This window comes from Camellia sinensis, chromosome 15 (assembly GCF_055761805.1).
Source record: "Camellia sinensis isolate YWXY chromosome 15, ASM5576180v1, whole genome shotgun sequence".
NCBI classification, from domain to species: Eukaryota; Viridiplantae; Streptophyta; class Magnoliopsida; order Ericales; family Theaceae; genus Camellia; species Camellia sinensis.
This window is the reverse complement of record NC_138975.1, coordinates 138219630-138244252: the sequence shown is the minus strand read 5'-3', so window position 1 is coordinate 138244252 and position 24623 is coordinate 138219630. Positions and strand designations below refer to the sequence as shown.

The 24623-nt window shown below is 33.8% G+C and overlaps 2 protein-coding genes across 2 annotated transcripts; one reads left to right on the top strand and one right to left on the bottom strand.

Annotated features, from left to right (window-relative positions):
- The first annotated feature begins 13873 nt into the window (after positions 1-13873).
- Positions 13874-15893, top strand: LOC114284859 (T-complex protein 1 subunit delta). Its single transcript, XM_028227812.2, has one exon. The coding sequence runs from the start codon at positions 14142-14144 to the stop codon at positions 15747-15749; it is 1608 nt and encodes a 535-aa protein (XP_028083613.2). The 5' UTR covers positions 13874-14141; the 3' UTR covers positions 15750-15893.
- A 2783-nt stretch (positions 15894-18676) lies between these two features.
- UMAMIT4 (nodulin MtN21 /EamA-like transporter family protein) lies at positions 18677-23884 on the bottom strand. The gene is made up of 7 exons (XM_028227770.2): positions 23450-23884; positions 22553-22615; positions 22335-22451; positions 20755-21013; positions 19622-19780; positions 19353-19504; positions 18677-19147 (listed from the first exon to the last, which is right to left on the bottom strand). Exons 1-7 carry the CDS (start codon positions 23635-23637, stop codon positions 18988-18990), a joined length of 1098 nt encoding a protein of 365 aa, XP_028083571.2. The 5' UTR covers positions 23638-23884; the 3' UTR covers positions 18677-18987.
- Between the last annotated feature and the right edge of the window lie 739 nt (positions 23885-24623).

The following is a 24623-nucleotide window of genomic DNA, read 5'->3' as shown; positions in this document are numbered from 1 at the left end:
AATGAAAAAACAAAGCCATTCACAGTTGGTAAAAAGAACTTGACCTTTACAACCAGTGACATGACTTTGATTTTTGGTTTACAAGGAAGTAAAGGAGCCATGTCATTAAGATGCTCTAAAAAGTCAAAATCTGCATTCCTAAGGAGAAGATTGCAAAAGGACACAAGGCTCACTGGTCCTGTTCTTAAAAATGCCTTGGTCAAAGCAATGAAAGGCAAGCAACCAACTGACTTCAAAGATGTAGCAATCATTGTTACATTGTACTTGTGTCTCACCCTATTTTTTGCAACAAGTGGGAATTCAATAGGGTGGGTTTTTATAAAGTATGTGGAACCTCTTGAATCAATGAAACAGTACGATTGGCCAGAAGCAATCACATCAATATTGATTGATTCTATCATAGCATTGCATAAACTCCAGAAAAAGTTACGAGTTATGTCATTGCATTGCTGGTAAGTATAATATCCATTCAAATTTGCAGTTATCATACTTACAAATTTGTATGTTTAGCAAAATTTAATTATTTTAATTTTCATGACAGTATTAGCTATGTAAACATGCAAATATCATTAACTCGGAAGACAGTAACACAACTGACTTCCCAAGATGTGCCAAGTGAAACCTGCAAAGCTTGACGAAACAGCTGCAGAAGACACCAGTCCACTTTCTTGCACCTCGACAAGTTAGATTTCTATCGCCACTGAAATCTCAGTGAAATTCCAAAATTTCTCTAACCACTAGTTTGTTTCCCTCCTTGTGTCTAGATTGATTGAGATCAATTTTCTCTGAACTATCAATTTATGTTTCTTCTTTGGTTACCACTGGTTTATTTCTACCATTGTAATCAATTTTCTCTGCAATCCAAATTTCTCTGACCACAATTGTAACACATTAACTTATATGTCCTGATTGATTTTCTCTAATATCTGAATTATGTTGGTTGTTTCGTAATTTTCTCTGGCCCATAAAATTGTTTCTCCTTGTGTGTAATTTTCTCTGGCTCATAACTTATATGCCTTGCATCTTTGATTAATACTGTTTATTTCTACCCTTCTAATGAATTTTCTCTAGAATCCAAATTTCTCTGACACAATTATAGTAAAACATTAACTTATATGCCTTGATTGATTTTCTCTTATATCTAAATTACGTTCCTTGTTTGTAATTTTCTCTGCCTCATAAAATTAACTCCTTGTCTGTAATTTTCTCTAGCCCATACAATTTTCTCTAAAGTTTGTTTCTCATTAGTATCATTTAGATGAATTTTATTTTTCTTATTTGAATTTTTTCTCTCAGTGAATTTTGTAATATTTCTCTAATAAAAGAGCTTCTTGTTACAGATAGATAACAAGGAGCTAGTCAAAAATCCATCAGAGGAGTTCTGTCTTGGTAAAAAGACGAAGAAAGAATCAAAAAAGGCAATCGTCAAATTCAATGAGACATTACAAGATTCATCTGAAGAATGAGGGAATGAAGAAGCATAAGGCAACATAGAAGAACACGAAGCCAGCAATGGACAAGAAGATCAAACAAGCAGTGGAGAAGCAGAAGCCAGAGAAGAAAGTGAAGAAATAGAAGCAGAAGACAAAGAAGAAAATAAACAGAAAGAAGAAGACGGTGAAGAAGAAGATGAAAGCACTCAATCTAAACAGCAAGAAGAAAACAATGAGGAAAGTGATGAAGAAGAACATGATGAGCCGATGGACCAACATCGTGATAGCATTTGTGGCTCAACAATGCATCAGCCTCAAGAATCTGAGGAATCAAAGTATGCCCAAATTGCTGATCTATATCAAAGACTAAAGGCACTTTCCAAATCTAAAATAGAAGAAGAGAGAAATTGGAATAAATTACTTGCAGAAAAGGATATTGCAATAAGAACCTTGACATCACTTAACTCAGAACTTCAAGAAAGAGACAGCACAATCCAAATGAAATTATGGATGTTGAAGGTTCAAAAAGAAAATGATACAAAAACAATTCAAGAGTTGGGGTATTCAATTTCAGAACATGAAAATGAAAATGCTAAATTGCATGAACAAGTTTAAGAACTATCCATCCAACTAGCAACACAACCATACAGAACCCCAACACAAGTTCAACCATAAGGTCAGTGAAAATCTTGAGCTACAAAAAGTTATGTCCTTGTGTCAACATAACTCAGAGAAATTTCTATTTATTATAATTTTCTCTGTCAATGGTAATTTTCTTTGGAAGTTAAATTTCTCTGAACACATTAGTTTCTGCTGCTTATTTCTATTAATTTCTACTGCTTATTTGATTTTCTCTGTCTATTTTCTTATTCAATTTTTGGGGCTTGTTTGATATTCACTGTGTATAGTTGGAATACAAGTGGAACAACAACCAACAATCCCACAAGAACAAATGGCACACAAAGAACAACCAAAACAAAAGACAAAAGTCTATGGTAACTGAAAAATATTGAATCAAATAAATTTACATATTGAAATATCATCTGTTACTTCAGATAAATTTCACTTTTACTGATATTTTCACTGTCTACAGTCAAAAAAGATCCTACATCAATGATAAAAAATTTAAAGGCAAAAGAAAGGAAAGAAGAGTAGCACGACCCAGAATTTCAATATCCCAAAGTTGCGAAAGTGACTAGAGGTTTGATGCAAGCTGCAAAGTAAACCGAGCAAACCACGAAAGACAAAAAAGTACTTGATGCTGATGCGTATGTCTTGCTTCAACCAACAAATATCAAAAAACTTGGGTTTTTCCACAAACTCTACCAATTTCAAGATTGATAAAAGATCATGTAAAAGACATCTTGCAGCACATATCAAATGTGTCTAGGCTTGAGTAAGTACAACAAATAAAATAGAAGATAACAAACAGCAATTTACTAACTTATATTGCATTAACAACTATTAAATCATTTCTTTGTCATCTTGTAGGGCTTTAATCTGGACAAGTGAGTTGAATCTCATTACCTTTGAAGACATTGGAAGCCTAATAAAGCAAAAAGAAATTGCCAACAATGTAAGTCTTTCATCAAAATTTCTCTGTAATGTTCCATCAGTCTTTATAAACCAATATTACAATTATAAATGATATTTTTCAGGTCATTGATGGCTATGGAGAGATCTTTTTTGCTGACCAAATCAGAGAAAGACAACAACCAACTTCATTTTTTTTTCACATCCATGAGCTTAGTATGTTACTACTCTTTTATTTGATTTTCTATGTAATTTACTTACTACTTTATCTTGTTAAGATACTCTTGAAGCCAGTTGTGTCATTAGTCTAATTTTCTCTAGCTAGTTGTGTGCATTTAAAATTTATCTGTCTGTATATTTCTTAAATTCCTGTCATTTCAATTTTCTCATAACATAACCATTTTTTGATTTTCTCTGACCACAGAATTTCATCAAGATGACGGAAAATCAAACTTTTAGAGTCTCATTAGTTGACAAGCATATTGAAACAGCAATGGAGGAACTTTCCTCCATTTCCCAATAAATACTAGAGGTAATGAGAAGTCAACACATGAAAATCACTGGACCTTGCTTGTCCTCGACAAACAAGACAATTTATGGAGGTTCTACAACTCACTAAGGCCAAGGAGGGATGATGCAGAAGACAAATATGTTAAAGATGCAAAACAATTGGTAACGAGTGCAACTTTCTCGGATTCATCATAATGTTTATGTGATGATAATTTTCAAAGAATCTCATTGATTTGTTTGTAAATTTCTCTGTTATTTAATTTTTTTTTTTTTTTGCAGCAAGATTATGTGGAGAATTTTTTGAAAGCTTGCCTTGAAAGAGAGGCTCAATCACAACCCTCTTTTAAATTGATAAACTCACAAAACACAAATTACGACTTTTAGTATGTCAACAATGTTCCACAACAAGACAGTGATTCGCAAGTTTCATACAACATCTATAAATAAGATAATATGATTTGAATGTTTCTTAAAACTAACCATACCTATAATTTGTATGCAGACTGGATTGTGGCCTCTTTGTATGCTATATAATGAAACAATATAGCAAGTATGAACCTATCAGCTCCAAATTGTCCACACAAGACATAAGGTTGATGAGGGCAGAAATCATAGAGAGATTTGTAACCGAAGTTGGCCGGACATGGACTGAACCAATTGAAATACCTCCAGAAGAAGAACCAAAAGTGTAATGGTGAAACTAGTGAAAGGAAGACAATGTACACAATATAATTACGATTAATCATTCAATTTTTTTTTCATACATTGAAGGAATGATGATGCCTGACATATATGTATATATCCTTTTTTGACTAATGTAAATTTCATTTTTTTTTTATTTTGACTAATGTAAATTTCATACCTATCAATGATTAAATATATATTTTTTTTATTGTGATTGTCAACACAATCCACACAGAGAAAATTGTCTCATTTTTTTTTTCTCTGCTATTGGAAAATTTCACTGGATGAATTTGAAGCTTCAAAACACAATACCTAGATAATTTTCTCTGCTAGTGTAAAATTTCTCTGGATGAAATTGACGGATTCGAATGGTGACAGAAAATGGAATTTCTGAGTTGTGCATTTCTCTGGGTTGATTGATTTGGAGAGGGGGAATTTCTCTGATTTCAGTGAATTTCTCTTGGTTGGTGAGGAAAATTTCTCTAGCTTTTAGAAAAATTTCTGAGTTGAAGTGAGTCTATAGAAATTCTTCCCTGGTCCAGAGAAATACTCAACTTAGAGAAATTTTAAAAGCGCTTTATTCTCAACTCAGTGCAATAATTTTGTGTATGCTCTGTCTGGTGTGCACATTTCTTGATGTAAGAATTTTTCTGTGAAGTCCAAAGAAATTCTCTAGATTTCTCTAGTTTAAACTTAGAGAAATTTCAACAAACACAATACACACTGTAATTTTCAATGCTAGTGGCAAATTTCTCTGGATAAATTGGACCTCACAAAACACAATGCACATTTCAACAAACATATTAGAACAAGCACATTAGTATATATCAACAAACACAATGCAAACTTTAACTGCTATTGGAAAATTTCTCTGGATGAATTTGATTGATATTATTGTATGCACTGTCTAAAAAATACATTTCACAAAACAAAATACACAAAGTAATCATCAAATGTAATAATCAATCAATAAAATGTATTATCCTCAACTATTTAACAAAGGTTCCTTGCATGTTCTCTTATTATGGCGACCAATACTTTGACAACGACTACACTTAATCACCCTTTTAAACTCTCTAGTAGAAGCAATTATGTTCTTCTTTGGCCTCCCAGCTGGTCTCTTACTCAGTGGAGCTAAAATCCACACAGGTTTTTCAACAGTTGGAACTGGGCCAATCGAAAACGAGTATGCTTGACGATACATATCAGCATGAAAAAATGGTTCAACAAAAGAATTCAAACTCTTTCCACTCCTAAAAATTACAGCAACAACATGTTGACATTGATACCTATTTATTTCCCATTTTCGACATGAACAAGTTCTCAACCCAAGATCAACCATAACCGAAGGAAAACAATGCACTTCAAAGGCATTATTAGATGATAAACTCACATTCCATGTCCTCTCATCCAAGAAAGACTTCTCCAATACACTATCCATACGAGGACAGAGAACTTTATTCCATTTACTAGAGAGCAGCCTCCTATCAAACCTCATATTCATGATTTACAACCGTATCATGTCCACCAAATTTGTTATTGGCAAGTGTCGAGCTTCTCGTATCCATAAATTGAATGACTCAGCAACATTTGAATATATCTCACCATAACGTTTTCCCTCAAAATATGCATTACTCCAATTTTCATATGGTAAACTTCTCAAGGAAACACTCACAACGTCTCCTCCCTCACTTTTTAATTCATTTAACTTGAAATGAAATAATGTCTTTGTTGGCGCATATGCACATTCTAAAAACTTGGACACAATCGTCTCCCTAACCAAATTTGTGTTCCCACATGACAACTTATCCCTCAAATTTCTCTTTAGATGTTCAAGACAAAATCCATGAAAGCAGTTAGGGAAAAACCTAGCAATTTCTTCCACAATACCGCAATGTCGATCTGATATGAAACTTATCACCGTCTCTGATCCCAATACTTCACATAAATGTTCAAGGAACCAACACCAATTGTCTTTATTCTCAGCATCAACAACAGTAAAAGCTATAGGAAAAAAACCTACAAAACAAATAAGAACAAGCATATTAGATATACACATCCAGAGAAAATTAAAACAATAAACAACCAGAGAAATTTGACACTGCCAACATCCAGAGAAAATTCACACAATGGCAACCTCCAGACAAAATTCACTTAATGCCCAACTTTAGAGAAAATTAACACATTGGCAACATCCAGAGAAAATTGACTTGATAACCAACTACGAAGAAAATTCACACAATTAGAATATCCAGACAAAATTCACTAAGTGACAATATCCAAAGAAAATTCACTTAGTGACCAACTACAGATAAAATTCACACAATGACAACATCCAGAGAAAATTCACTTAGTGACCAACTACAGATAAAATTCATACAATGACAACATCTAGAGAAAATTCACTTAGTAACCAACTACAGATAAAATTTACACAATGACAATATCCAGAGAAAATTCACACACTGACCAAAATTCAGAAAAAATTCTCACAGTGGCCACAACTAGAGAAAATTCATACAGTGGCCAAAACCAGAGAAAATTCAAAGTGTCAGAGAAAAATCATATTTACTCAATTCTTACATGTATAAAAAATTCATATACTAAGATAAAATTAGACATATTTACAATTACCTTCATTCTCATCTTCCCCGTCGCAGCAAGCATAACTCCTTTGTGTCGTCCTTTCAAAAATGTTCCATCAAGAAAAAACAATGACCGACAATATTTGAAATCAGCAATGTATGCATGAAAAGCCACAAACACTCTTTTGAAACGCTTGTTATCTTCAAAATCTAACTCAAAATGACTACCTGGATTGTTCTTCAATGCCTCATCAAAATACCACCGCAATTGATCGAATGACAAACAAGAATCGCCATATGTACTACATTTTGCTTTTTAACCCCTAACCAACCACAGTTATAATTGATTGAGACCCCATACTTGTCTTTCATTTCTTTGACAACATCCACTGGACGAGTTAAAAGTTTTGCACTTACCTCTTCAAGTATCAGCCTAGAAACTAAGCTGGAAGTCATCCTAGCATGTTTACTAGTACAAACCGCCACACCACACTTATGTTCATTGTTCAAAGTTCTTATGTAAAAGAACCCATTTGTTTTTTCAACTGAAGCATGTACACGCCACATACATCCCCTTGATTCCTTATATGCACATTCTGCCGTAACCCTCAGCTTGTCATTTTTAACATACATAAATTGAAAGCCAACCTCAATAGCATACTTGCATAAAACAGTATGGAACTCAGCCACACCACCCTTAAACTTTTGTCCAACACTCGTAATATTATTTCGCCAATCAGCTGACAATAACACCTTTTCTTGGTGAGAACAAAACTTAGAGAGTGAATTCCTTTCAATATCCATCAGCCTATCACATTCACTATCCACAACATCTACCTAATTAGACCCCACTTCATCCTCTTGATCAGAAGTACTACATCTAGTAATTGAAACATCAACTATGTCAACACCATGTGCACAAACAACCCTCAACATATTCAGAAAATCAATATCATTTCGAATCATACAATTCGAATGGCCAACAATAGAATATGAAATACACATCGTCTTAGGTTGCAAATTCTCTCATGTTTTACACAAAATTCCAACCAATTCCTCAAAATTTAATTTGCATGAAACATTAATGACAATAGTATCATTCCCATATTTGCAGAGCAACAACACTGCACTGTCCATCAAAACTGAAAGAAAAAAATAAGAAAAATAATTTGTTCAACATAAAAACACTTCACAAGAACAACATAAAAGTCCAGAGAAATTTTTAATAATTATAATTTTCTCTGGATTATAATAACAAGCTTATAATTTTCTCTGGACTCAAATAAAAGTCTAGAGACATTTACAAACTTATATTCACCTTCAAGATAACAAAAACAAAATCACAGAAAAATTATGAATCCAAAGAGAATCATAGAGAAATTTACTGCTAACTATTAAACACAATCATAAACAAAAAACACACAGAAAATCTGTTATAAAATTATAAGTTTCTTTGTGATTTTCACTGAGGTACAAGCTTACAATTTTCTTTGCGTCATTCTACAATATTACACTCATATCAAAATCCAAAGAAATTTACAAACTCATATACACCTTCAAGATAACAAAAAAACAGTGCACTGCCCATCTAAATTGAAAGAAAAAACACAAAAAATAACTTTTGCTCAGAGAAACAAAAACTTATATTCATTTTCTACAAACTTATAATTTTCTCTGAACTACAAACTGAAAGTGAATAACAAACTCATAATTTTCTCTCAACTACAAATAAAAGTCCAGAGAAATTTAAGAACTTACATTCACTTTCTTAGATTCTATCTGCATTAGAAACTAATAATATGTCCATATGAACTTATAATTTTCTCTGTCATTTTTGTTGGATTATAATAATAAACTTACAATTTTTTTTGGACTATACCAACAAAAGTGCAGAGAATGATATTTCTCTAGTTTAAACAAATTTCTTTGGTTTGAAAAAATAGAGAACAAAGCTTATCATTGATCAGCATGTTGATGAAAAACAGAGTACAAAAAATGAACTCTGATCAGCATGTTGATGAAAAACAGAGCACGAAAAATGAACTCTGATCAGCATGTTAATGAAAAACAGAATATGAAAAAACAACTCTAAACATCAAAATTAACCACACTGTCAACACTCTTTGAAATTGATCAAAAAACAGAGAATGAAAAATTAATTCCAAAAATAAAAATCAACTCTATCAAGCTGGCATCTATCTACAATTGATCAATAACAGCAAATGAAAAATCAACTCCAAAAATCATAAACAACTTCACTGAGCTAGCATCTCTTTTAAATTGATCAAAACCGAAAACAAAAACCTAATGCAAAAATACACTCGAAAAACTAATATGAAATCGGAATCCTTACATAAAATTCAAAACAAAAGTAAAAAATTCACGTGGAATCTCTATTGAAACCATACCTGATTCAACTCTAACGAAAAACCTATGCGATCAACACACTATAACACCTACACGATCATCGTAATCTCTATCGTGAAGTCCACTGCAACACTTGCGAAATCCCTACAAAATCTCTGACAAAATCTCTACTGTGAAATCAGTTTCCCAAATCTCACCGTGAAGTCAGCATTGCCAAAATCCAAACAATCTTATGTTATAATGAGGGTAAATTAGGTATTTTATAACATAAAATAAAGTTGAGGGACCTTAGCCATCATAACATATTATTGTGTACCTCTCCTCTTATTAAAAGTTGGGGAGGGACTTTAGGCCAATTTTCCCTTAATTTTTTTGTATTTTTTATTTGTTTTATTATTTTATATAAAAATAATTTAACAATCTCTACACTAACAACTATCATCAAAACAAATACAATTATATTTAATCGTCTACATTCTACCTCTGAAAACAAACAGAACACTAGTATAGAAAATAACAAAAATTTAAAAGTTGTCCAGACTAAAACAAATTTTATAATAAGATCAAAATATCCTTTTTGCTTTTCTTTTTATTTTGCCCTTCCACCTTATATACCCTTTCATCATTTTTTCAAATTTAATGTTTTACATTATTCTCATATGATTCAAACCACCAATCAAGGTTTTACATTATTCCCGTATGATTCAAACCACCAATCAAGACCTGTTTGGACGATTGTGATTGTTAATAACTTATCTGTTTGATGTATCTTATCAATTTGTATCTTGACATGTTTTTATATATTTGTTTGATTTTTTAGAATATGTTTTTATAAAAATTCGAAAGGCTAGTTTATTGGGAAGAAAAATCAAACTTTCATTATTTTCATATAATTTTTTATTTGTTAAAACATAAAATATTTTTTTTGAAAACTTAAGAATATATTTGTATATTTATTATGGCAGACTAATTTCTATTTTTTCAAAATAAATTCAAAAAATAAATTTTAAAAGCTCAACCAAATAAACATTTCGCAACTAGAGCTACCAAGACCAAAAAGGTTGGCCAGACTCACCATATTATACAAGTGCACTACGGCTCCGTTTGGCAAGAGTTAAACGGGGCTTTTTTGGCTATTTTAACCACAAAAAACAAAACATTACATCCAATCCATAATCATTACATTCTTCTCTCACAAAAAAAGTCAAAAAAGCCAAAAAGCCAAAAAGTCCTTCCCAAACCAAACTTTTAAGCCCAAGCTAAAATAGCCAAAAAAGTCAAAAAGCCAAAAAGTCAACCTACTTCCCAAACGGAGGCTACATGATTTTTTTATTTATATTTTTATTATCACACTGCTTGTTTTTTATAATAACACTGCACTTTTTTTAAAAAAATTTATTATCATATTGCACTCTCATTTACGTCATTTTAATAAGTTAAAAAACGAGAGTACATTTGTCCAAGCATTAAAATAAAAATCTTCTGAAAAACACCATAATTAATTTCCATGTTTATTCTACATTTCCCATACAAATAGAGTAATAGTAATTACGGATCGGGTTGAGTCAAGTGGTATTCTATTCGCTATCCGTCTAAAATTAGGTAGATTAAAAAAAATCAATCCGTATCCGTCCACCAATTTGGTGGATGCGGATTGAGCAAATCGTTTAGATTGGCGGATGGATGCGATCGATTTAGCGGTTTAGACTTTACAATTTTTGTGTATTTTTTTAAATTATAATTCATAACTTTTACAATCTCCAATAATTAGTAATTTAAAAAAAAAAATGTGTTATTTGTCTATAATAGAACATGACATCACGCATGCATATTTTTAGGGTATTATTTTTCATTTTCACAAAAATATATATTTTATTATTTTTACTTTATGTTATTGTTACTTGTTAGCACTTTCTTCATCTTCTTTTTTTTTTGGACTTCACCTACGGATGGATTGGATTCATACAGGTACGGGATAGTTGATCTACTATCAGAACCATATCCGTGGATTTTAAAATGTTTCATCTATTTTCATCTCCTAAAAGAGATGCATCCACTCAAAATTAATCGGATTATATTGGTTCAATTGAATTGGACAAGTTAGATGGATCTATGATCACCCTAAGTTAAAATCATTTATTACTTTTTTTTAATATGTGTCATAAAGACACATGATAACAAGACCCAATTACTAATTACTGTTACTAGTAAAAAGTTATTACATATTCTTAAAAAAAAAAAAAAAAAAGTTTATGCCTTTAATTAAGGGTTTTGTTAAGGTGGTGCTTGATAAAATTAAAAATTGAAAATTAAGCAATAAAAATGAATAATGCTATATGTACTAATTAATGTACATACTAATATACTAGTAGATGATGTGACATCATTTGTATGGTTTTAGGTATTTGTAACTTGTATAATAAATGTGGTCAATAATAATATCATAACACTAGTTGGTACACTAGTGTGTACACTAATTAGTATGGCTCCGTTTGGGAAGAAAAAAGCCAGGCTTTTTTGGCTAAAATAGCCACAAAAAATAAAATAGGCTATTTTAACCACAAAAAATAAAACATTAAATCCAACCCATAATCATTACAATCTTGTCTCACAAAAAAAGTCAAAAAAGCCAAAAAGCCAAAAAGTCATTCCCAAACCAGGCTAAAATAGCCCAGGCTAAAAAAGCCAAAAAGTCAAAAAGCCAACCCACTTCCCAAACGAAGGCTATATGTAGCACCACCGAGTAAAAATTGAATGTTGAATTTTTTAAATTGAAAAATTATTTGATAAAAATTTAAGTACTAAATTAAAAATAACTTATTTGATATGTATAAGATATAATTTGAAAATCATTTTCAAATTATATTTTTTTAATTTTCATATTGTGATTGTGAGTTGTTGGTGGTGGTAATAGAGGAGAGCGAGGATGAGGCGTTAACTATGACGCTAATGACAATGGTATTAAAGATAAGGGGTGTTCATAGATCGGTTCTGTGCGGTTCGGATGACAGGTTGGACCTGCCTGATGAGGTGCGGGTTGGGAAAAAATAGAACCACGTTCGCCCGCAATGCGGGTTACGGATTGAATGGGTGGGTCACGCGATTGTATGGATGGTTTGTGAATTAATTTTTTTTTTAAACAATTATTTTTTGGCTTTTATGTTGGGGCCTTCCCCATTTTCTAAAGCCATAAAAAAACAAAAACAATGAAAACAGTTAGCTTAGCTTTATCACATAGCACTGGTATGATACCAGTTACAAGTTTACAACAATGAAAACATAAGTATGCAAAGCAAACCCACAAGACAACAAAAATAATTAAAGTAACCAAATCTAGGTACCTTCGTTAAATGAAACATTTTATTTATTTATTTATTTATTTATTTTTTGTGTTATAGATCTTCCAGATCTGGTGGCGACGGCGACAGGGGAGAAGAGGATGGGACAATGACAACTAACCAATGACGTGGCTGGTGGTGACAGAGCGGCAATGGAGTAGGGGACCAGGGTTGATTTGCGAGAGACAACAACAACGGTAGAGGAGAGGAGAGAGATAGCAACGGGAGGAGATGAAAGAGACGGTGAGCAAAAGGCAAGAGATGGTGGTGGTGACAACGATGGAAAGGAGGGAGAGAGGGAGAAGGGCCAGATGAGAAAAGAGAGAGAAAGAGCTGGATAGGGTAGAGGGAGAGAGGAGGACACCAAAAATAAATTCAACAAATGATGTGAGAGTAGTTTTTTTTTTTTTATTTTAAACATAATTTGCAGCGCGGGTCATGCGGTTTCGCAGGGAGGGTCGGGTCTGACAAGAACCCGATTTTTACATGAAAAATAGACCCGCACCGCCCTCTTTATGTATGCGGGTAGGGTTGAATTTGTGCGGGTAGAGTGGGTTTGAGTGGGTTCTACGGGTCGGATAAACCGCTGCCCACCCCTAATAAAGATAGATGGATAGTTGTGGTGATGATAGAAATGTAATTTTTATCAGAAATGATACAAATCCCCACAAAACACCTCATTCTGATAACCCCTACGCACACATGTTATAGAGATAGGAAACAAAAAAAATAAAAAAACAAAAAAAAAAAACAAAAACACACATTACCAATCACAATTGGTGGTGTTTGGAAAGAATTGTAGTTGGATTTTTTCTCATTTTTTTACTAAAAGACAAAAATTTTGCAAAACCAAAAAAAACACATTCAAACAAAATATCACATTCAATCCCATAATCATTTCATTTTTTCTCTCACAAACATCACATTCAATCACAAAAAAACTCAACTATCTTCCCAAACACAAAAAAAAATTTCTTAAATAATATCCTACATCTAAAAAAATCTACATAAAAACCCACTTCCCAAACACCATCAATAATTTGGGGGTTATGGGATCATAGAGATCCCATAAAATGGACTCCAAAGTATTTTCTAATTTTTATATTTATCACTTTTTTTCTTACACTCATTTATTCAAGCGAAAAAAAAAAATTTCAAATTATTCTAAATTTCAAAATTATTTTTAAAATATATAACTACATAAATTTTAAAAATTTATAAACTCTCTTAAAAAATTTATTTTTAAAATACGACAATGCTACGTAGCTCAAATTTTATGGCTCAAAAGTGGTTCAAATGGTCAAAACGACGTCGTTTTGAGTACAAAACAACATAAAAATGGCCAAAACGACGTCGTTTTGGCCATTTGAGCCACTTTTGAGCCACAAAATTTGAGCTACGAGACATTTTCCTTTAAAATAATATTTCAAAACACAAATGAAAGAATATTTTTCAAAACAAAAAAATATCTTTTATTTTAGGGTTTAGAAGCGCCAGCAAAAATCGCAATACCTTCTCTCCCACACTCCCGCTACTACACATTTCGATCCAACACTAGGGTTTTTGTTTTCGTCTCATTTCCCAACCTAGGGTTTCAAATTTCTCCAACAACAACAACTCCAACTCCATTACTTGACACACATCTACTCTCAATCAAAGCTCTCTCTTTTCCTTCTTCGATCGAACCATCCATGGCTTCACCATCAATCCAAGCCTCTCGCTCAGCCACGTCCAAAACCGAAAGCTACGTCGACAACAAACGCAAAGCCGACATCCGCCAAGCCAACATCGTGGCGGCTCGAGCTGTCGCCGACGCCGTCCGAACCAGTCTCGGACCCAAAGGCATGGACAAGATGATCTCCACCGCCTCCGGCGAAGTCATCATCACCAACGACGGCGCCACAATCCTCAACAAGATGGAAGTTCTCCAGCCGGCGGCCAAGATGCTCGTCGAACTCTCCAAATCTCAAGACATCGTCGCCGGCGACGGCACCACCACCGTCGTCGTCATCGCCGGAGCTCTCCTCAAGCAATGTCTCTCTCTTCTCACTAGCGGAATTCACCCTACGGTGATCTCCGATTCGCTTCACAAAGTCTCTCTCAAGGCAATCGATGTCCTTACTGCAATGGCTGTCCCAGTTGAGCTCTCCGATCGCGAATCTCTTGTCAAATCTGCGAGTACTTCGCTTAATAGCAAGGTTGTTAGTCAGTACTCTACTCTTCTCGCTCCAATCGCTGTTGATTCGGTTTTATCGGTTGTTGATCCTGAAAAGCCCGATCTTGTTGATCTCAGGGATGTTAAGATTGTGAAGAAGCTTGGAGGGACTGTTGATGATACTGAGCTTATAAAAGGATTGGTTTTTGACAAGAAGGTTAGTCATGCTGCTGGTGGTCCTACTCGTGTTGAAAATGCTAAAATTGCTGTTATTCAATTCCAAATTTCGCCTCCGAAAACTGATATTGAACAATCGATTGTCGTTTCGGATTATACCCAAATGGATAGGATATTGAAAGAGGAGAGGAACTATATTCTTGGTATGATTAAGAAGATTAAGGCTACTGGGTGTAATGTGTTGTTAATTCAGAAGAGTATTTTGAGAGATGCAGTGACCGATTTGTCGCTGCATTATCTTGCTAAAGCCAAGATTTTGGTGATTAAGGATGTTGAGCGCGATGAGATTGAATTCATTACCAAGACTTTGAACTGTTTGCCTATCGCAAACATTGAGCATTTCCGTAGTGAGAAGTTGGGTTTTGCAGATTTGGTTGAGGAGGTTTCTCTTGGAGATGGGAAGATAGTGAAGATTACAGGAATTAAGGATATGGGTAGGACCACAACGGTGCTTGTTCGTGGGTCGAATCAGTTGGTCCTTGATGAGGCGGAAAGGAGCTTGCATGATGCTTTGTGTGTTGTGAGGTGTTTAGTCAACAAGAGGTTTTTGATTGCAGGTGGCGGTGCACCAGAGATAGAGCTTTCTCGGCAGTTGGGTGCGTGGGCTAAGGTGTTGCAGGGGATGGAGAGTTACTGTGTGAAATCATTTGCGGAGGCTCTTGAAGTTATTCCCTATACATTGGCTGAGAATGCTGGTTTGAACCCAATTGTTATTGTCACTGAGCTTAGGAATCGACATGCCCAGGGTGAGATCAATGCTGGAATCAATGTGAGGAAGGGACAGATAACTAACATCTTGGAAGAGAATGTGGTGCAGCCTTTGCTAGTAAGCACAAGTGCAATCACATTGGCTACAGAATGTGTGCGGATGATTTTGAAGATTGATGACATTGTTACAGTGAGGTAGATTTGATTAGAACACGATGGTGTCGGTGAATGAAAAACTGGTTGTCATATTATCTTTTGATGTCTGTGTGCTGCTAATTTGTGTTCTTTTCTCTTTATGGGCCTCTTTAGGTCTAATGAATTTTGAACTTGGTGCTTTTTGTTAGTGCTTGTTTATGGTGTTTCTATTGGAATTTTTAGGTTCGTATGTTTTTGGAGATGATATTTATTGTTTTAATTGGGCACATATTATCCTCTATTTCGCATCAAATTAAGTACCATTGCTAAATGGAAAATGATATACAAGTCCACTTTTTAGACTCATTTTCTAGATCCAATGATGTGTAAGTGATATGAATTCTGGACCCAATGATGTGTAAGTGATATGAGAGAATATATAACAGGGTGTTGCCTTTAATATCTTAATTGATTGTCACATCATTGAACTTAAAAATTGAATCTAGTTTTTTGTCTTCAATAGTAATGTTCTTGCTAAACACAAAATAATTGTCTTAAACTAATTGAACTGTTTATTTTTTGTAAATGCCGATGTTGGTTATTTGACATTTTTACCCCATTTTAAGGTACGCATTTTAATATTTAAGGAAGCTAATCACCCACTTGTAGCTTCTAGCATTCTAACTTGGTTTTTCTTTGTAGAAGCTCTTTTATCAAAGAGAGAAAATTTCTGCATTAACACTCTATTTTGATTTAAGTTTAAATAAATCAAACCAAGCCTAAAGTACCATTCAATAGGATCGATTATATGAATCCTTTTTCTCCACACTATTCTAACCACGGTTATTTGGTTAGTCAAACTAAATATTTATTTTAAAATACTTTAGTAAAATATTTTATGGGTTAAATAATCTTTAGCCTCCTATTTTTTGGTGTTTATGCTTCCGTTTGGGAAGTGGGTTAGCTTTTTGACTTTTTGACTTTTTTGGCTATTTTAGCCTGGGCTTAAAAGCTTGGTTTGGGAAGGTCTTTTTGGTTTTTAGGCTTTTTTGAATTTTTTTGTGAGAGAAGAATGTAATGATTATGGGTTGGATGTGATGTTTTGTTTGTTATGGTTAAAATAGCCTATTTTGTTTTTTGTGGCTAAAATAGCCAAAAAAGTCTGCAAACCAACTTGCCAAACACAGGCTATGTTAGCTTGTTTGGGGTGTGCTATATAAGTACACTTTTTATTTTTTTTGAGTCACGTTACCTTTTTACTTTTTTGCACATCTTTTCGTAAAAAATCAAAAAATACATTTATTTAGATTATTCTAAACAATCGTGAAAGCATTTCATCAAAAAAACTGAGAGGCACATTAAAAGGGATCTGAAAGCAAAACAGAATAGAAAGTGAACATGTCAGCAGTCACAGGCAGCAAGGCTGTCCAGAGGTTAGAGTAAATCTTATTCTAGGAGGTTGGGATCTGTCTAGAACTATAGGTGTTAGAAACCAAATTAGACCAATGTATGTGTACATATATAAAGAAATGTGTGTGTATATTATCAAAAAAAAAATATATATATATATATATATACAGAGAGAGAGAGTGAGAGAGAGGCGATAATGAGAGCCTCTCTGCTCGTCCTGTTCAGTCGTGGTGAATGGCCGGGGACAGGTTTGAACGGTGTTAGTGTAAAATAACTAATGGACTTGAGTTCTTATATTGTTTCTGCCGGCAGAATCTCAAGTAGACAAATCTTTGGACTCATAGGAGCTCTAGATGGTTGAAAATATTCTTGTTTCCTTATCTATTAATTTTACCTATTTATGTCCATGAAAGTTAGATCCTCTTTCCCACTTTGAATGCATATGGTTGTGACGTTTATTTGGATGCAATCAGGCAAACTTCTATGATCAATTAATGTTTACAGCAAGTTTAAATTAGCTGTTAACTTTTCTTCATGTTATATACTTGTAGTGAGCTCCTGTACCCATGCTTGCATCTTCTGTGTATTTGCCTTGCATTACTGTTGGTTTTTTCCATCAATAAGGTCCTTCTATAGGTCATATCTGTTCTTTAATCAGAGATTGCCGAAAGTGAATCCATACCTCCGACCTGAATTGATTTCCACCATCCCTGTAGATGTTGTGCCTGTAGGTTTCTCAATCGTTTTTGCAGTTATTGCCTTGGAATCCTCTTGCGTATGACAGACCATTTTATCGGTGTCATGATATACCCACTTGTATTTTGGAGCAATCAGGCTAGCTCTTATGTTCCATGGATTTCTCAAGTATCATCATAGACGTATCGCTACTGTGCAAACTATTCTGAATGTTGGCACTATCTTCATTACACTCTTCCCTAACTTTAACTTGTCCACCCTTCTGTCAATTTTGAAGTTTCTGCTACAAAGTGGTGGTGCTACCCAAGTCAGTACCAATAATGCTGCCGCCCTACACTAGCAATAAGATGGAAATTGTATGTTATTGTTATTGCGTGCTTAATAAATTCCATGTGTTCTTTCTTGTGATCTTCCATCCTCCTTTGTGGTTGTACTTCCTTAGTGGTTGCATATTTAGGGGTTGTTTGGGATGTTCTAAATAAGTGTACTTTTTAACTTTTTATGAAATATGAGTTGGGTTTGAAGTGATGTAATAGAGAGGTAATGTAATTTAAATAAAATGATGTGACTTAAATAGAATAGTGACTTTTTGACCTTTTGATTTTTTTAGGTTATGACAAATAAGACCTTAGTATTAGAGCCAGTGTGGCTGGTATGCGCAGTTACAGAGCGTGGCCTGTGTAAAGGTTACGCCTTGGCGGTTTATCCACCTAACCGCTTAAGCCTTTGGGTTGGGTCCGGGCCGTGGTCCTATTTACGCCCACAGGACTGTGGCCCATGTAACAATAGATATGTGAACTTCATAGAGATGGGTCAAATGTGGCCTTATCTTGGGAAGGCTTGTCAGAAAGAAAAATAAATAAAATAACATGTCTTCTAGTTAGTTTAGAAGTAGTCAATGGTAGAGTACAATTCATGAAGCCTCACTTTCAATAACTTCAAATTATCTGGCTGATAAGCAACCAACCGATCAAATCAGATCTCTCATAATTCAGACTTCATTGATATGGGCTTCTCTTCAATTCACTTTCAGGCTAAAAACAAAAAATAATTAAAAAAAAGAAGATTATCTGAGATTTACATGTTGATATGTTGAGATTATCTCACACCTTGTAGGACATAGATAATCTTCTTCAAAGATGATCCCATTTTTCTTCAAACCTTGAGCTGTCTTGATCTGTTAGCAGAAGGGTATGTCAGGGAATGTCGCATTCAAGAGTATCTTTGCTGTCAGAATCAAGAAGAGGCTTCCTTAATACTGTCTCTTCCTTATCTTGGGTTGTCACTCTTTCCTCTCTGGTTTTGCCCCATAGAACCAAGTAAAGTCCAAATACAATGAGAATTGCCCCAATAATCCTGCAAAGATAGCATACAACAATAATTTAGGTATGGCAATTGAAACTTGATGCAGGCTAATTAGTTTCAAAGTATTTGGAACATTTGGATCAATTTCATCGTTAAACTACCAATTTCATCTATTTAGTTATGATTTCAGCTCATATGACACGATCGTTTAAAGCCTAAATTGATGGCAAAAAAGTCACATTAAAATTTGACGTACCCTCCCAAGTATAACTGGTCGCCGAGAATTGCAAATGCCATGATAGCAACTAAAACTGTCTGCACTGGCTGGAATATGGCAACAAAGACAGGACCTCCTTTGCATATGCACCAAGTTTGAAGAGAAATCACAATTCCAGAGGACACAATGCCCTTTAATTAACAACCACAAGATGATTAGATTCATATCATAAATTTAACTATTCCCATTAAATTTATGTGTAAAATTAGTAGAAATTAAGAAGGGCATTGATAAGTGATTAGACATACAGCATACAAGATAGTGAAAATTTCTTCAGCAGATTGGATTTTCCAGCGGTCAGGATCAGTTTCTACAAAAGCTGCTATGATCAAGAACTGTATCAATCCGAAAAATATTGTAAATGAGGTCATTGACAGTTTTGCTGGGTATTTCTTCACCACAGGTCCCTGCAAATATTCACAAAATATAAATATTTACAGTATTGTTAAAATATATAAATAAATAAATTATACAGAATGATGTGACTTTTGTGTAGTAAACCCATCATTATTTTTAAAAATAACACTTTTCTGTATAAAATTTCTAGTTTAGTAACTTGTTCCATCCATGTATGTAGGGTAATAAATAATAATACTATGTGCTATAAAAAAAAAAGTGTATATTGAAAAGTACTTTGAAAATTAATTATATGGAACCGATTTATTTTGAGTGCAAGTTTAAAAATAAATAATACACACCATTTTTTTGGGAGCAATTTATAGGGTGTATACTTAAGATGCATAGCTTTTCTGATGTATGCACGGATCAATAACACTACACACTGAGAAAAAAATTCAAATATTTGTAAAATATAATTTGTGGATCAAATCTATTCCGTAACCTATATTACACTAAGTTTGAGTTTATACCATATATTTTTTTGTAGAGATACTATTTTTAGATGCTTAAGGATGGCTTAGCCTAACAATAAGGTTTGTCATTAGTGTCTCTAGTGATACGGTTTTGAGTTATGGAATCAATCGCTCCAAAAATTAAGAAAACATTACGTATATTTTGCCCTCTTTAAACCCGGCTTTAAAATGAGTTTCATGCATTTAATTACCTATTTACTTTCTCTAAATGCTCAACCTTTTCCAATGTATGGATATGCAGTATGTGATGAGTGGCAAACAGGGTCATCACTGTGTAATACTAGTACACTTTCAATAACAGTTGTGCTATATGTATAAAAAAAACTAGATATAGAATATATAAATGGGAGATAAAAAATGTTTACATTTGTAATTACGAACATATTTGCATCTATAATTGTGAACATTTATCTCACATCTGTATATTCTGTATTTGATTCATTCTGTGCACATATAAATTTTGTTTCAATAATGGTTGGTGAATAAACACACTAAGAGTAAGTAGTAACCTGAAAGACCATCCAAGCAGCCCATGATAAGCAGTGGCCAATCAAGTATATACAGCCCCATGTCCAGTTTTGACTTTCCATTGAAGACAAATTCATATCTCCTACTCCTCTCTCTCCTCCTGGTATGGAATTTCCCAGTAGTTGGTGTAGAAGAGGAGGGCCTTTGTACAGAGTAATAAGAGTGGCACCTCCCACACTTGCAACTGTCCCTATTATTTTTGCCAACCCCTCTCTGCTTCTTATATTAACTTGCTCCAGCCTGAGTGGTTGAGAGATGAACAATAACAATCAGATGAACTCACACACACACACACACACACACACACACACACACACACATATACATACATGAGGCAAATTACGCCAGTTGTGGATTTAGTTTGTCCATTGTTTAAATCTGGTTCTAGTTGTTTCAGTTGTATCAATTTTGATATTTAATTTTTCATATTATATCTACAGGGGGCAATTTTATATGACTATGTTGCTCGGCTAAGCAAGGGTGAGAGTGGCTGAGCAAGATGTGTAGTCAAATGTCCAGTCAAATATGAAATTTAGATGGACAAGTCCGAACAGAGGGTGGACCAAATCAAGGGAAAGATTGGATGAGATTGATCAATTCCTTGGGAATTGTTGGACCAGGGGGCACAACCTCACCTAGGATGGAACATCGTGTGTAAGTGGTTGCACAAAACTCTAATGATAATGTAATTATTTATAAATAATAATCCAACGTCTAAGGCTCAGGTATGCAATCATTAATACTTAGGACATCCTACTGAGATAGCTAAAATTATTTGTTAAAGTGTATTATATAATAAAAAGTGATAAAAAGGGATAGAACCTATGTCGAGAGAAACAATGTATGCAAATGGTTGTATAAAGTTCTCAATAGTAATGCAAATAGGTATAAATAGGAATCCAACTTCTCATACTTAGGTTAAGGCACACAATCGTTGGCACTTGTACTCATTGTTTTTTTTTTTTGATAACCGAGTATCCGGGCCAGCACCCCTTCGGAGTGACGCACCTTGACTAATCTCGGGGCCTTGAGCCGATTGACCGGGCAAAGACACAGTGGCTCGCCAGTAACCAGCTGGGGGTGAGATTCGAACCTGAAACCTAGAGAGGAGCACTTGTACTCATTGTTACATTGAGAACATAGCTTACACCTATCGACTTAAATATTAGAGTGCTCCCCTCGACTGATCACACTAGTTTGCAAGTGCTCATTGTATTTGTGATTACAGGTTGATTGAAAGACACTGAACTCATACTTATCTTTATCAAACTATTGTAGTTAGATTTTTCCGCAAACAGTACCAATTTGGTCCAATTTATAACCCCATTAAGAAATTGAACGAAAATCAAGGATAAAATGAGGTTCATTCACTAATTTTCTCTCTTTCATATATTCCCCATACCACCACCTCCTTCCACCACTATCAATTTTGCCTGTAATTTTCATTCAATTTCTTAACAAGTATTCTCAATTAGACCAAATTAGCATAATATGACAAATTAAAAGACAAAATTGATACACTTGAAACTAATTTTTCCATATATATATATACTATTTATACCTTACAGCAGAAGCCATTACAAAAGTGATTGCAGGAACTGAGTTTTGCATTGCAGATGCAAAGGTTGGGTTTGCATAATACAACCCCAAGATGTAAAATCCTTGATTTGCAGTAATTCTGGGGTCCACAAAAGAACATTAAAAAAAATAGTAAATAAAAATTGACCCAAAAAAAAAAAAAAACTTAGTACTACATATGGAAGCTCATTTGTTGCTTACCCAACTAATGCTAGGAGGAAAAATTGGACCAGCAAAGAAAATGTAAGAGGTGGTCTTTCTTTCCTGAAAAATCAAGAAGAACATAGTTATTATGGGGTGTTTAACCCAAATGAGAAGAAAAATAACCTCTAATTACCCAACAAGTAGCACCTGTCACGGATTGTCTAACCCCAAATCTCTTTATACCCAAAAAAAAAAAGAAGAGAGGATAAATTATGCTCGCAGTCTTTATAGTTTATCTCTTGTGTTAATTTAGTCCTTATAGTTCTAATTATATCAAATTTTCCTTTTAATTTTTCACATCATGTCAAGTTAGTCCAATTGATAACAACCGCTAAGAAATTAGATATAAATTGATGGTGACATAGTCAATTCAAACGGGAATGGACCAATTTCGAATTGGATGCCATTTTCTTAATCATTTTTTACAAGAGTGAATAGTCTATTTTTTTTCTTTGATTTCAGTATAACTTTTAAAGGTGTGCTATCAATTGAACTAAATTGTCACAATATTCAAAAAGTTTTGAGTAAAATTGATACAATTAGAACAGCTAATTGACACACAAGAAGCAAATTACAGGGATTACAAGTGTAATTTGTCCAGAAAATTATTTGTCTTTCTATCTCAATGCACTTCTACCTGTACACTATGGTAAGAATTTTGAGACAGTCCTATTGTTGAAAATGAATTGAGACAAAAATTTGGGAACAAGATTTTATACACAACAAAAGGACGAACTTCTCAAAAAAATAAAGCGAAGGGGCTTCTTCTGTCTCAATGCACTTTAAGTACATGGTACGATGAAAATCATCAGACAAAATCGTACTGTTGAAAATGCATTGAGACAGAGAAATTTGGGAATAAAAGATCCCATACAAATAAGAAAAACGACTTACTTCTCTAAGAAATAAGCAAAGGGGGACAAGAGAAGCAAAGCAATGATGTTCCTGTAAACTGGGTAAACAACTTTGCTAACACCAATGTTGAGTGCAAGCCTTGACACAATGTGAAACCCTGCAAAGCACAACTGCAAAACCAGTAGTGCCACAAGCAACTTCATCTTCTCAACTCTCTTTTTTCCCATACTTTTCTTCTCTATGGAGTCCTTTGGTTTGATCTACAATTAATAGATATGGAGGAACTTATATGTGTGTGTGTGTGTGTGTAGTGACATTATTTAAAAGCTTGTATTATTTGATGCATATGCAATGTAATCATAGAGTTATTATGAATGAGACATATTTATTACCACAATATGTCTTATAATACATGCATATGTGTTGAGTAGACTTATAATGTATATGGTCTTGTTAGTGACTAACAAACCACATGTTTTTATGACACATTCACATAAAGGCCATGTTTGTTTGGGTGGACATGAGCTTGGGATTTGATTAATAGTCCAATAAAATTATTAATCCGATGTTTGGTTAAACAATTGAAGTGGGGACTAATTATTTTAAACTTGACTATTAGTTAAGATAGGATACATAATCCAACGGATTCGTAGTCCTAGGACTATTAGTCATGGGAATGCTAATCCAGTCCGCCCAAACAAACATGGCCAAAGCGTATATAATTATTTTGAGTATTTTAACAAGTGTTGTTAAGATACTTATTAACAAAACTAACTTAGTGCACCAAACTCCCACGAAGATCATCATTTTTGAAGAGGTTAGTAAATTTGTTAAAGAGATAAATTTTAAAGTTGTTCATCTCTTTAACAGTCTAAGTTTTTAAATGTGCGGTTGATTGACAATTTAACATGGTACTAAAGCAAACAGTAGGTCCACTATTTGAATCTCACCTCCTACAAAAAAAATAAAAAATATAATATTGTACACGTGTTTGGAGAGAGACCAGTCACATATAAGTGAGCATGTTGAAGATAATAAATTTGGAATAATACTGCAATGACTATCTACTTTAACCATCTTATCTTATCATTTGATATGTCAATCTAATTGACAATATCTATATATATATATATATATATAATTAATATGATATAGAGAAATATGATGATTGTAATTTGTTGATATATTTGTTCTTTGCAGGTAATCTGTACAC

Bases quoted from the DNA above. Each gene is read 5' to 3' on its own strand.
- LOC114284859 (XM_028227812.2), top strand. From the start codon at position 14,142: ATGGCTTCACCATCAATCCAAGCCTCTCGCTCAGCCACGTCCAAAACC.
- UMAMIT4 (XM_028227770.2), bottom strand. From the start codon at position 23,637: ATGGGAAAAAAGAGAGTTGAGAAGATGAAGTTGCTTGTGGCACTACTG. The intron at 22,452-22,552 runs GTAAGCAACAAA...TGTGGACCCCAG, and splicing joins TTCCTCCTAGCATTAGTTGG to AATTACTGCAAATCAAGGAT. The intron at 21,014-22,334 runs GTATAAATAGTA...TCAACCACTCAG, and splicing joins GTAATGGCTTCTGCTGTAAG to GCTGGAGCAAGTTAATATAA.